General features: G+C 50.6%; 1 protein-coding gene across 1 annotated transcript in view; it reads left to right on the top strand.

Moving 5' to 3' along the window:
- Positions 1-14,118, top strand: part of AK8 (adenylate kinase 8) — a 176,573-nt gene that overhangs the window by 4,765 nt on the left and 157,690 nt on the right. Inside the window, exons 3-4 of the mRNA XM_011931163.1 lie at positions 7,076-7,125; positions 10,054-10,167. Of these exons, the coding sequence (XP_011786553.1) occupies positions 7,076-7,125; positions 10,054-10,167 (164 nt within the window). The remainder of the gene's footprint in view (positions 1-7,075; positions 7,126-10,053; positions 10,168-14,118) is intronic.

Below are 14,118 nucleotides of genomic sequence, written 5' to 3' on the forward strand. Positions count from 1 at the left end.
GGATGGCCTCGGGACCCCCTTCCCCATGTCTGATTTGCCTTCTCCCCAACCCCACCTTCCTGGTGCAGTTTACTCTGCCCTGCAGTGACTCTTAGAGACCTTCTTTCTCTGGTTGGCTGTTTATTACATGGCACAGGTGGGAGGTTCTGTCTCTCCAGATTCACCTGCTCTTAGGGTGGGTGTTAAGCCTACCCTGCCCTCCTGAGTGGCCCTTACTGCTGCAGACCTAGGCTCGCCCCCAGGCCTCACTGACTCCGTCTGCCGGAGGAAGAAGTTCCTGCATTCTCCCCCGCCCCCACCCTGAGGCCGAGTGGGTGCTGGGAGCTTGGGTGTTGCTAAGCTCTGTTGTTCCAGGGCTGCAGACAGTAACTCTGCCCCCACGCAGCTATCTCACCCTGCCACCAGAGGAAGAATGGACAGCAAAGGGAAAGCAAAGCAAAAGGAAACACAAAGTAAAAGTGAAGTAAGAGCCAAGTAAAAGCTAAAGTAAAAGTAAAGCGAAAACAGTCAGACTAAAAGTCAACCAAGAGCGAGTGGAGAGTGCGGTGCAGCACAATCCTCTGTCTTGCCACGTCCCACCTCCCTCCCCGCTGTCAGGTACCCTGCAGCTCACTCATCTTAAAATGTAGAGACATGAGAGATTGTGGCTGTCTTTGGCCTTACGTTCCTCATTTGTGAAATGGACATGTTTGGTTAAACCAGATGGAAGCCGTGAAGCTCTGGTCTGGTCAGTGGTGGCTGAAGGAATGGGAAATCTCTGGTGCACCATGGGTAGCGGCTTCCAGGGGTACGACGTCGAGTTTCCAGTAGTGAAAAGCTTGATAGATTTTTCTAAATTAAAAATTGTGCTTACCAGCCTGGCACCCCATCTCTACTAAAAATACAAAAATTGGCTGGGTGCGGTGGCTCATGCCTGTAATCCCAGCACTTTGGGAGGCCGAGGCGAGCAGATCATGAGGTCAGGAGATCGAGACCATCCTGGCTAACGTGGTGAGATCCCATCTCTACTAAAAATAAAAAAAATTAGCCAGGCGTGGTGGCGGGTGCCTGTAGTCCCAGCTACTGGGGAGGCTGAGGCAGGAGAATGGTGTGAACCTGGGAGGTGGAGCTTGCAGTGAGCCAAGATTGCGCCACTGCACTCCAGCCTGGGCAACAGAGCGAGACTCCGTCTCAAAAACAAAAACAAAATACAAAAATTAACCAGGCGTGGTGGCACATGCCTGTAATCCCAGCTACTCAGGAGGCTGAGGCAGGAGAATTGCTTGAACCCAGGGGGTGGAGGTTGCAGTGAGCCAAAATCGCACCACCGCACTCCAGCCTGGGCAACAGAGTGAGACCCTATCTAAAAAAGAAAAAAAAAAGTGCTTGAAAGCTGGGTGTGGTAGTGCACCTGTAGCTCCAGCTACTTCGGAGGCTGAGACAGGAGGATCGCTTGAGGCCAGGAGTTCAAGACCACAGTGCCACAACTGCATCTTGAATACCCACTGCATTCCAACTTGGGCAACATAGTAAGACTCTGTCTTAAAAAAAGTGCTTGATAATAATGTAACCACTTGAACTCTCATAAATGAGGTTGCACTGACGTTTTCTGCTGTTAGTTTGAAAATCCTGCTTGAGGCATGCCCTATGTTCTTCTCTTTTTTTCTTTCCTCCCTCTTATTTTTCTTTTTAGAAACAGGGTCTCACTCTGTTGCTCACGCTGGAGTACAGTGGGGTGATTACAGCCCACTATAGCCTTGACCTCCTGGGCTCAAGTGATCCTCCTGCCTCAGCCTCCTGAGTAGCTGGGACTACAGGTACATGCTATTGCACCTGCTAATTTTAAAAATTTTTTTGTAGAGACAGGGTTTCACTATGTTGCCCAGGCTGGTCCCTGCTCCTAGGCTCAAGCGATCCTCTTGCCTTGCCCCCCCAAAGCACTGAGATTACAGGCATGGGCCGCTATGCCTGGCCCTGTGTGTTCTTAAACCGCTACTTCAAGGCTTACCTTGAAACTCAAAAGCCTTGAATTTCAAGAAATTTGAGGCAGATTCAATAATCTCTTTATGTTTTGATCTTACTCCTCTGTGTGCAGCTTTAATTTTCAATGTCAAACTGTCCACTTCATCACGATTTTAAAGTTTAAACATCATCTTTCTGGTTTGGATGGAATGTAGTTGATGTTGGCTGGACAGCCACCTCCGTTGCCGCCTCCCTCCCTTTGTCTCCTCCTCCTACCCTCCTTAGTGCCCCTTTCCCTTCATCGGAAGGTCTGGGGCTTTCCCGAAGCTCCCTCCATGGAGCCCTTGCTCCTTTCTTTGCACTGCACCTGCTCCGTTGTTCTCGAGCAGGGGCTTGGATCCAGACCTGCCTCGTGCCGTCTCTAGCTGGGGGCCAGCCTCCAGCTGGGGGTCTGTCCTCCTGAACAGCTGAGTCCAGCTTTTGGCCAGATGTTCTCAGGGAGTAGAGTCACTGGGTCCCAGGAACTACTGTTTTGGAGAGTTCATTTGTTTCCCACAGCCCTGCACTCCACCGCAGGCCCTCAGCTGGCAGCTTTCATGGATGTTGGAACATTTTGTCCTTTGGCTCAAGTCCCAACCACTGAAATGGAAAGAAGAGAGAGATACCCATGGGTTTCTCTCTCTTTGCCCATGCTTGTGGAGCAAAAATGGGAAGGAGGAAGGGAGACAGGGGAGACTACCCTGCCTTAGTGACTTTTCTTTTCTTTTTCTGTTTTTTGTTTGTTTGTTTGTTTTGGAGATGGAGTCTCACTCTGTTGCCCAGGCTGGAATGCAATGGCACAATCTCGGCTCACTGCAACCTCCGCCTCCCAGGTTCAAGTGATTCTTCTGCTTCAGCCTCCCGACTAGCTGGGATTACAGGCACCTGCTACCATACCCAGCTAACTTTTGTATTTTTAGTAGAGATGGGGTTTCACCATGTTGGCCAGGCTGGTCTCAAACTCCTGACCTCAGATGATCCACCCGCCTCGGCCTCCTGAAGTGCTGGGATTACAGCCATGAGCCACTGCGCCTGGCCGCCTTGGTGACTTTTCTAGGAGTGGGAGAGGCCTCGAATCAGCTAAGCCCAATCCTCATGTGTCCTAGAAGAGTGCGGGAGGCTTGGAGGGGCCCGTGACATCCAATGTGTGTTTTATTCCCCTGGGCTGGTGTGTCAGATCATTGTGCCCCCTTTCAGCCGTGCAGCGGCCTGTGGTAACTGTAGCTAGGACCTCAACCCTTCCTCTTACTGGGCCTGGGGTTAACTGCCACACACAGTGACGTGCCCGGTGACTGGTGCAGAGGGAAAGAAGGCCCCGGACTCATCCCGGTGAGCGAGCACACGAGGGAGCAGAGAGAGCCCCGGTACATGGGCTGGCAGCCCCTTCGCCGCCAGAAAAGCAGATTTAGTACAAAGTGAGCATTTACAGTAGCCCTGGGCAATATTAAAGCAGGCAATGGTGTATATAATGGTATGTTTCGTTTTTTATCAAACGTTTGTCCAAGAAAGCTGTGTATTAGAGCTCCAATACCTAAGGGTTTTCTTGTGAATTTTAAATCATGCTCCTAGTTAAACCTCAAAAGGATCTGTGGATGGAAAGGTTTTTTGATTTCCTTTGAAGTGGTTGGAAGAAGTTGATTACTCTTGGCAGTCAAGCAGCCTTTTATGACACTGTTTATAAATAATTACTCATGAGCAGGGCTGGAGTTTCAAGGTGTTAGATTTTAAGAAACTGAAATTAATCACATAAATGTGTGGGAGAAATTAGGTGGGGGAGAAAGGCCGTGGATGTTCCCCTTTTAAAGTCTGTTCATAGATGTGTACCATTTGGGTGCCACTTACAGGAACCTGGAAGGGGAGGGTTTCCCCTGCAGCCCCCAGCCCAGGAACTCTCAGGCGAATGCGTGACTCAGGAGTCAGGTTTGCTCCCCAAAGGCCCTTGCCAAGCTGCATCTCCGCACTCCTCGGGCTCTGTGTGCCCTGAGCCCTGTTGGGTCTCGTCTGTGTCTGGAGGAGCTTCAGCAGGGCCTGTGGTCAGAGCCCCGGAGAGGCAGCAGGCGATGGTGCATGAGCGGACCCAGGTTCCCCACTGCTCCCTCATCTGACTTTGAGCGGACCCAGGTTCCCCACTGCTCCCTCATCTGACTTTGGCGAAGCAGGCGCTCTCCCCATGGTCCAAGTGAGAGCTCTGCCTCATGGCCCAAGGATCCTCCACCCTTGACCACCCTCCCTGCCACCCTCCCCACAAACCTCCCGTGGCACCCTGGCTCCCATGGCACCCTGGCTCCCATCTCACCTCATCCTCTCACCTGACCATGTGTCCTCAAAGCCACCTCGTTTCCACACTTGTCCTGCAAGCAGTGTTTCCCACACTGTTTTCTATGATGGCTTCTCTCATCCACAGGGAGGGCCCTGGGAGGCCTTGCCCCAGGCCCTAGGCCTAGAACAGAGAAAGGGCCACTGAATGCCCACCCTGGCTTCCACCCCAGAAGCTAAAAACACCTTCCCAGCTTCCATGACAGTCAGGGCTGGGCCTGCCACCAGTGCTTCACCTGCCAGGGGAGTCCAGACTCAGAGTCACAGGCAGGGCCCGGAGCACTACCTGGCAGCTCCGCAGGGCCTGCTTCCTGGGTGGAAGGGCAGCGTGGTTGATGGCGGCACGGTGCCCACATGTGGCAGCAGCATCATGGGCACGGGCTGCACTGTGTGGTGTCTTCCCAGCCCGTTGGGTGGCCTTGCCAGGGGTGTTGTTCCTGTGGGGTAGCCCTGAGGACCTGGCTTCCCAGCCTGTGTAGGACTCTGTGAGCCACCCTGGGATGGAGTGATAGATGTAGATATAGATATAGATATTTTGAAACGGAGTCTTGCTGTGTTGCCCAGGCTGGAGTGCAGTGGCGCAATCTCGGCTCACTGCAACCTCCACCTCCCAGGTTCAAGTGATTCTCCTGCGTCAGCCCCCAGAGTAGCTGGGGTTACAGGTGTGTGCCACCACACCTGTCTAATTTTTTGTATTTTCAGTAGAAATGGGGTTTCACCATGTTGACCAGGCTGATCTCGAACTCCTGACCTCAAGTGATCCATCCATCTCGGCCTCCCAAAGTGCTAGGGTTACAGGTGTGAGCAGTCAACCCCCTTTTCTTCTTGAGCTGCATCCAGTTTCTGCACTTGTACCCAAACATGCTGACTGGCAGAGGGAGCCCTCTGTAAGGCAGTAGTAATGGTGGTGACACAGGTGACAAACAGTGACCATAGGACGAGACGGGGACAGCCAAGGAGGTGGCCCTGAAGGTCGCTGTATGTGGCTCCTCACAGTTCTGGCTGCCGTGGGGATGATCCAGGAGGATAAGGCTCAGTCTCTGCCCTTGGGAGCTTCTCTTTCTGTGGGGACAGCGACTCCACCTGTTTCTCAGTAGCGGGTTGACATTCACCAGTGTAGAAGGCTGCGGCAGCCCGCCACTTGATCATGGGCCTCCCCAGGGAGCGAGAACAAGGATCTCAGGGAGGGAGAGGGAGTGGGAGGCTGGGGATGCTGGGCGCTGGGAAGGGAGGATGTTCCTGATGGGAAATGACAGGTGGCAAGGCAGGAACGTGGAAGGAACAGCCATAGGGAGAATAAGAAGGTCCACAGCTTCTGAGGTTAGAGGAGAGGATCATTCATTGAGTTACCTTGACTTCCTCCAAAAATGAAAAGGTGCCATGATTTTGGGCAAAGATCTATTTAAACCCAAGCAGCCAGCTGGGTGTAGATGTGCTAACCATTACATTGCTGGCCAAAAGGACACTGTCTAGTTCCTTTTCTGTGTCTGCCTCCAAACTAGAAGACCATGCACTGCTCTCCTCTGCTGAGACGAGATTCCCTCCCGGAAGCCCAGCCAGAACAGGCTCTCATGCAGACGTTAGAGGCTCATGCGAGTTGCAGTGGACATCCGTTCATCTGTCGCCTTGGGTCAGGGGCCAGGCCAAGGTTACCAGCTCCCCACGAGGAGAGGGACAGCTGGCCCAGTCAAGATGGTGTTGGGCAGGCAGGCAGTGTGGATGCATCTGTCCAGACCCCACTGCTGTTCCCTTCATTTCAACCCAGGGTGATGCCTTCCAGCACCCTTCTCCCCGTGCTGGTCAGCTCTTTTCCCGTCGCCAGCAGCCACTCTAGCTCTGTCTCACCTCATCCTCTCACCTGACCACGTGTTCTCAAAGCCACCTTGTTTCCAGACTTGTCCTGCAAGCAGTTTTTCCACCTGCAGTGGCTTCTCTCCCCATGGGGAGGGCCCTGGGAAGCCTTGCCCCAGGTTACAGGCCTAGAACAGAGAAAGGGCTGCTGAATCTCTGCCCTGGCTCCCACCCCAGAAGCTGAAAATGCCTTCTCAGCTTCCATGATGGCCAGGACCTGCGTTTGCCACCAGAGCTTCACCTGCCGGGTGAGCCCAGACTCTCTGTCACAGGTTCAGGAGCCCTTGGTTCATATTATACTCTTGTCAATAGCCTGGGTTGGGAATTGTGTGGGACCAAAACCAGCCAGGACTAAAATCAAACAAACTGCCAGTGTTTTCCATTTGCATAGAAAAGTCCATCTTTGAAAACAGACTTTCCTTTCTCGGGTTTTATAAATCTGGCCCATACTCTTCCCCATACAGAGGGAAGTAATGGGCTTTCCTCATGACTTCCCTATGTAAAATCATGGGGAATACAATTTGCTAAATAAAAAGGCATAAACATAAAGAAAAGCTTCTAAGGTCGTTTTGCATAAATTAAAGCCTTATTGGAGAGAGCGTCTGGAGACAAAGTCCCTGTTTAAAATGCTTTATGGTGTTTGAAATCCCAATTGTTCTTGATATTTATGAGTTTGGTAAACAAGTTACTGTGTCCACGTCCCCTTGGAGGTGAAAGAATAAACCATCTCGGTGATCACTTACCTCTCTAAATACGGAGAATGCGTTCCATGGCAAGAGTGTCTCCGAGCTGCTGGGTTACAAATGGCCGTGTCACTGGCAGAAAATGAAATCTGGGGAGGAAAGAAATAGGTACACCCCGAGTACCGCAGACATGGGAGGCTGCTTGTCATGTTGAGTGGTGACATTCAAATATTTTTATTCCACAGTGCCCAGGATTGTAATATTAGGTCCACCTGCCTCGGGGAAAACAACGATAGTAAGTGTATCATATTAAGTGTTGTGATGCTGTAATATCTCATTTATCCTCCAGAGCTGGAATGAGACTGCACCTCCATGAATTTGCAGCGTAACTGAGCTTTGCTTCTTTTCCTTCTCCTCCTTCTTATTTTCTTCTTATTACAAAAGGTAGTGTGTATTTGTAGCAGAAAACCTAGAACCTACAAAAGACCAAAAATAGAATTCCCCGACCATCCAGAGATCCAGAGATGAGCATTGCTTTAACATGCTTGGAGACACCTTTGTGGGCTTTTTCTTGCCCGCGTACACGCTCTCCTTGCTCACTGTTCGTTATGTCCTTAGGATGCATTTCCAGATGCTGGGTCCAACAGTACACACATTTCATAGACTTTGACTTGGAATCTTAAGATTCACTATGAGCATTTTAATTGTGAAATATTTAAAAGAATCAGAAAAGGACAGCAAACTGTATCATCGATATTCATGTACCCAACCCCCAGATGTTATGCAAATTTAACATGTTGCCATATTTGCTTTGTTCTCTTCCCGTTTTAAAGAAAATGCATCTTTGAAGATACAGCAAATGCCTGGGCCCACCTCGCCCACCCTTTTTCACACACCACCAGTTCTGGACAGTGAATGCCGTTTTCTGGACAGTGAATGCCTCTAGGACATTCGATCTTTAAGGTCCTTTTTTGTTTTTTCAAACAAAGTCTCACTGTGTCACACAGGCTGGAGTGCAGTGGTGCAATCTGGGCTCACTGCAACCTCTGCCTCCTAGGTTCAAGCGATTCTCATGCCTCAACCTCCCGACTAGCTGGGACTATAGGCGTGCACCACCACACCTAGAAAATTTATGTATTTGTAGTAGAGATGGGGCTTCACCATGTTGTCCAGGCTGGTATTGAACTGACCTCAGGTGATCTGCCCACCTCAGCCTCCCAAAGAGCTGGGATTACAGACGTGAGCCACCACGCCTGGCCTAAGGTCCACTTTTAAGTGCCAAAAATGTGTTAAAATTTCATTCATCTGAGATGGAACCCTTTTTACTTTTTATTTTTTATTTTTTACTTTTATTTTTTGAGATGGAGTCTCTCTCTGTCACTAGGCTGGAGTGCAGTGGCACGATCTCAGCTCACTGCGACCTTCTCCTCCTGGGTTCCAGCGATTCTTCTGCCTCAGCCTCCTGAGTAGCTGGGACAACAGGCGTGTGCCACCACACCCAGCTAATTTTTGTATTTTCAGTAGAGACAGGGTTTCACCATGTTGGCCAGGATGGTCTCAATCTCTTGACCTCGTGATCCACCTGCCTCAGCCTCCCAGAGTGCTGGAATTACAGGCATGAGCCACTGTACCCAGCCTAAAGTCCATTTTTAAGTGCCAGAAATGTGTTAAAGTTTCATTCATCCAAGATGAGACCCTTTTTACCTTTTAAAACCCTGGTTGGTGAACATCAGCGAACCCTTCTTCCGTGACTATATAATCGCTGTGAGCATGTGTCATGGACGGGATGGGGCAGGCTGTTCCCCCGTTTAACTGGCACCTTGCTTTCCTCTGAAAAGGAGTTAAAATGACTGATCCTTGCCTAAACTAACCTGCAGGGGCTATGCTTTTGGAGTTAGTATAGCTGTTCTACTCATCTGTCCATCTGCTCATCCTGTTGGTCTATAGTTTTTCTATTTGATTCCTCCATAGCAGACTGTAGGGTTCCATGCGTTTCTGCATTTAACCCACCTGAGTCCAACCATTTTGCTGTTTCACAATTAGAAGCCAGGGACTCCCAGACCTGCTGATCACTGGCATTTCCAGGGTGCTATGAAAAATGCAGGTTCCTGGAGTGCCCTGCAGACCAACCTCATCAGAATCTCCTGGAGCAGAGCCCAAAAAAACTAGTAGTTAGAACACACTCCCCAGGTAATTCTGACATTGGGAGTGAGGATGACAGATTCTGCGTTTAGACAGACAAGCTCGTTGAACTGGCTTTTCTGGAAGAGTCTGGTTGCTCAGTGGGAGGCTCTCCTTTTGTCTTTGACATTTGAATTCTGGGGCCGTCTGTGCTTCGTCCTGTCCTAGCTCTTCTCTGGTCCCTGGTAGGAATCTGCCAGGCAGAGCAGATTCAGAGGGCAGAGACTTGCTTTCGGCACATCCTGACATGGCTGAAGTGATCGAGTTTGTCCTCCCTATCGAGGTCAGGCCCCGGCAGCTGGTGTTTCAACAGCAAGCCTTTTGGTGAATTGCTGTCCCCACTCCTGAATGCCCTTTGGACACACACACCTGATAAGACGATGTACAGTCAAAAAGGGCTTCTTCCCAATGCTGTCACTGAGGTTTCTCGGCAACAGGAACAGGAAGAATGAAGGTTCACACCAGCCCCGGGTCCTGGAAGGGCCTTCAGAACTATCTCAAGGCTGGAAGGGTCATCAGCACAATTTTGGTGTCAAGATTGTTGTAGTTCACTATTCTTCCTTAAAATTTACTCTTCTGTTACAGACTATAGAGTAATTATCAATGAACTAAACATCCCATTGACCAGCACATGCCAGCTCCCAATCTTTAAGAAAAAAAAGAATACTGAGTGTGGGCTGTTACCCATCCTTAGGTTCTGTCCTCAAAGTTCCTGTTCTAAATCTTCCTTGAGATGAAACTCATGGTCCACAGAGCTTGGAAAGCATGTCAAGGACAGCTAAAACGTAGCCCGCCTGTAGGTCTTCCCACTTGATTTAAGTCCATGCTGGTAGAAGAAGAGATGCTACGAGCAGGGCTTTTAGGCCGGCAGGTGCTTTCTGGGTGGGTCTCCCTTGGTGGCCTTCCTCCAGCTGGAAATAATTGTGCTTTCCCATGGCCAACCTTTTCCCGTCGGAGAGGGAAGGACCAAGGCATTTTAATGGAGTTATTTGTGTATTTATTGTTTTTATGAAAATGCTCTTTTCTTCTTTCCTTTCTTCAGGCAATGTGGCTCTGCAAACATCTGAACAGCAGTCTCCTCACCCTGGAGAACCTGGTCTTAAACGAGTTTTCCTTTACGGCCACCAAAGCCAAAAGGCTTTATCTGCAAAGGAAGGTAGGACTGGCCCCAGGGACAGGGGTAGGCACACAGTGGCAGTGCCCACCACCACCCCCACTGCCACCCAGCCATTGCTTGGTTTGTTCCATTTCATTTTTGATTGAGTAAAAGAAAATGCTAGAGTAAAATAGACACAGGCAGGATGTGAAGGAAGGAAGAAGATAATTCCTTACTGGGCCCACGTCCTGTTGGGTACCGAGGTAAGTTTTTGCAATGGGAAAGGATCACAAGTGGAGTGAAGGAGGCTGTTTTGTCCAAGCACCTGGTGGAATGGTCCAGGCTTGCTCCCTTTCTTCTTAGGCTCAGCCGAGTGAAGGCATGGAGGAAAGTGCTGAACCCGGTGGCCCGTGCCAGGAGATGGAGGGCTGGGCTGCACCAGCAGTGGAAAGGGCAGCTGTCCAGCTGTCCCCAGAGTGGAAAGCCCCCATGTCCTGTACCTTAGAGGCGTCTGCCTCCCATAGCCCTGGGCAGCCTGCTGCACAGCCCACCCTCTGGTCCGGGCAGTGCCATCCACCCTGTCCCTCTCACACACGCTGGGGAGCATTGCAGGAGGTGTGGGTGTTCTGTTTCTAAAAGACCACCAGCTCGGTATTTGAAAAACATCTTCTAAAGGGAAATATAAGACTTGATCACATTATTTCTCTTTAATACAAATAGAAACTCAAAATATTTCTTCAAAATTACCTCTGGCTGGGCATGGCGGCACGTGCCTGTAGTCCCCGCTACTTGGGAGGCTGAGGCGGGGACCCTTCCTCCTCTCTTCTGTCTTTCTTGTCATGTTCCCAGCCACTCGTGACCACCAATCCATTCTTGTCTCCTGTGTCCTCGGTTCAGACCACCCACAAAGGCAGCTTCAAAGCCAAATCCTCAGGAAGGGGGATCTGCCCAGGCTAGCTGGTCAGGTGTCCCAGGCACAGTCAGCTCTGTTGAGGGGTGTGCAGTGAGGGCTCAGTGAGGCCACAGAGCTCAGACGTGGCCATGAAGACTCCTGGTTGCCGGGGATGGCAGTTCTCAGAGATGAGGGGTATGGGCCAGGCGTGATGGCTCACACCTATAATCCCAGCTCTTTGGGAGGCTGAGGCGGCAGAGCACTTGAAGTCAGGAGTTCGAGACCAGCCTGGCCAACATGGTGAAACCCTATCTCTACAAAAGCACAAAAAAATTAGCTGGGCATGGTGGTGGGTGCCTATATTCCTAGCTACCTGGGAGACTGAGGCGGGAGAATTGCTCAAACCCAGGAGGCTGAGGTTGCAGTGAGTGAGCCAAGATCATACCACTGCACTCCAGCTTGAGTGACAGAATGAGACTCTGTGTTAACAAAAAGAAAAAAAAAGAGAGAGAGAGGGGTATGACTTCGACAGACCCCCAGCCCCAAGTCTGCCTATGACAGCAGCTCGATGGAGAAGGAAACCCCGCCTCAGCAAGGCGGCTGCCCCCATGGTGACTCAGTCCCCCAGCCGCCCCTGTGGTCTTGCAAGAGTTGGACTGTGTGGCTTCAGCTTGTGGGAATACCAGCCTTTTGGGCTGGGAACATGATTTTAGAAAGAAAGTCTTCTCTCATTTTCTGCAGAAGATAAGCTTTTTGGGGGGAAGGCTTTTTTGTAGGATAAAAATGTTTTTATTAGCTTTATAAAATTCAACAGAGAGGAGGGAGTTTAAGGAAATTCCTTCTGGGTTTCATTTTGCTAATTATCAGCACATTTCAGACCACACTGAAGTGCTTTCAAGGGTGTCTTGTTGGGGTCCTTGGCACGGAAACTCGGGTGGAGGGAAGATGAAAGGCCTGGATGTCAGGCCTCGTCTAGGAGTAAAATGTTCTGAAGAGTGAGTGGGCGCATGGCAGGCTCGGCCATGCGTGGCCTTGTCTGCAGACAGTGCCTGCCAGTCAAGGCCTCTCATTAAATGTCCTCTTTAAATTGTCTGCTGATTTGGAGTCCTTATGGCTCTTTTTACGAGTAGTAATGATGCCTTCAAATACCTGATTTTCTCCTGCTAGTCTTGGCTTTGCCGTCTTAAGCAGAATTCTCTTATGTTGCCACTGTTAACCAAGACATCTCCATCTTGGGCATTTCCCAATGGTTTCCAAAATACTTCCTAACTGCCTTTTTGCCAAGCACTATTCTGCAGTGCTGTGGGAGAGCTGAAGATGAGTTTCTTCTCCTTACCCCAGAAGCTTCCGGCCAGTGAGGAGACTTATGGTCCCATAAAACTAAGCACAAGCCAGGGTATGGGAGCCGGGGAACCTTCAGTAAAGCAATTAATCGGTGGCTTGTTTCACTCAATTCATTTACTAATTCATTTACATTAGTCCTGAGGACCTACTAAGTCCTAGGCACTGGCTCTGAGCTGGGAAGGGGGTATAGGCTGCAAGATTTAGGGACTCCCTGGAGCCATAACCACAGTTACACTAAGCAAAGCCTTCCCAAAGGGCACACTGTGATGTTCCAAGGCATGGAAGGGTCTGGAATCGGGCAGTGTCACAAAGCCCACCGGGATGGTGCCCCAGGATGCTGGGGGTTCACAGTGGCCAGGAATTTTTGTTTTTAACTGTTTGTTATGAAATCTCATAAAAATATCCAGAAGTAGTGAGGATAGTCCGAGAACCCCCATGAATCCATCCCCTGCTTCGACGGATGTCAGCTCATGGCGGTCTAGGCTTGGGTTGCACCCTCACCTGCTCCCCCTGCCCTGGGTTATTTTAAAGCAAACCCAGACAGCATTTGACCTTCCCCATGGATGTTTTAGTCCAGATCTCCTGAGACTGAATATTCAGTGTGGGCAATGGCCAGACCTCCGGTAAACAGAGGACTCCGCCCCACAGTCTGCGGCTACCCACCCAGGAGACCAAACCATGACCTGCGGGAGCCCACCTGGGAAGCCGCCTGCTGCGCCAGGCTTGCAGGAAGCCAGGCTGCTCTCTCCTCCAATAGTCCAGGAAGCTGAACTAAGTCACCTCTGTAGTCACCTATCCCAAATGGCCAGGGCATCATTCATAACTGGCAGTGTCTCTAGTTTTTGTTCCTGCTTCCAACCTAGGACCAGCCAGAGAAAGCCAAATGTGCTCCCCTCGCCAGTCCTGTGGAATGCCCACCTCTAGAGAGATGCCTCCAGCTCCCTAGCGGCAGCCTCCAGCAGGCATGCCTGGAGCCTTCCCTTTTCCTCTAGAACTCTCCCTGTCCTCTACCTGCCTTCAAGTCCGCCAGATGTGAACGATGCTGGCCGACTCCCTTGCCCCGGCAAGCTCTGAGTAAACAGCCTTGGCTTGTCTCATTTGGGTGGTCTTCATTTATTTCCACACCCCAAAGATAAGGGCCCTTTTTTAGTAAACGCATAGGGATACATGATACACCTAGAAGTCTCACTGAGGATTCCACCAGGGCCCAGCCAGGGTTATAAATCTCCCTGAGGAGACGGTGTTGTTATGGCTCCTGGGCCCTCTCCAGCTCGGGCCCCTCCCTCACTGGACCATCAGGGACATGTGATGCTTCTGGGTCCAGGCCAGACCAGAAGAGATGTTCGATGCCCTGAATATGCTCCTGTCACTGGACACCAGCCAAGGTCATTGGCTGGTGACCAGCTCCCCTGAGTGATTTTGTCTAGATGCTGACCCCACAGCTCTTCCTGGAGGGGATCAGGGACCCAAAGACATGGTGAGAGCCATGGAAATGAATGTCAAAATGGCCCCAGTCCTCTCACTGAACACCGTGAAAGGGACATGGTTTCCAGTAATACTGCAGAAACCCCCACCTTTTCTTCCCACAGTAGTGGCTCTAGCACCTTCTCCACAGGCCCGTTCTCCTGAAACGCTGCTCCTGGGACCCCAGCCCAAGGCCACCTTTGCCTCCTGTTCTTATTTATTAAGTTAATTGAATTCATCTTTTTGGCCAAGTCTTTTTTCCTTCATCTGCTTTCTCTGGCCCTATCTCTAAGCCCACAATCTGACTCAAC

Source organism: Colobus angolensis, unplaced genomic scaffold (assembly GCF_000951035.1).
Source record: "Colobus angolensis palliatus isolate OR3802 unplaced genomic scaffold, Cang.pa_1.0 Scaffold9, whole genome shotgun sequence".
NCBI classification, from domain to species: Eukaryota; Metazoa; Chordata; class Mammalia; order Primates; family Cercopithecidae; genus Colobus; species Colobus angolensis.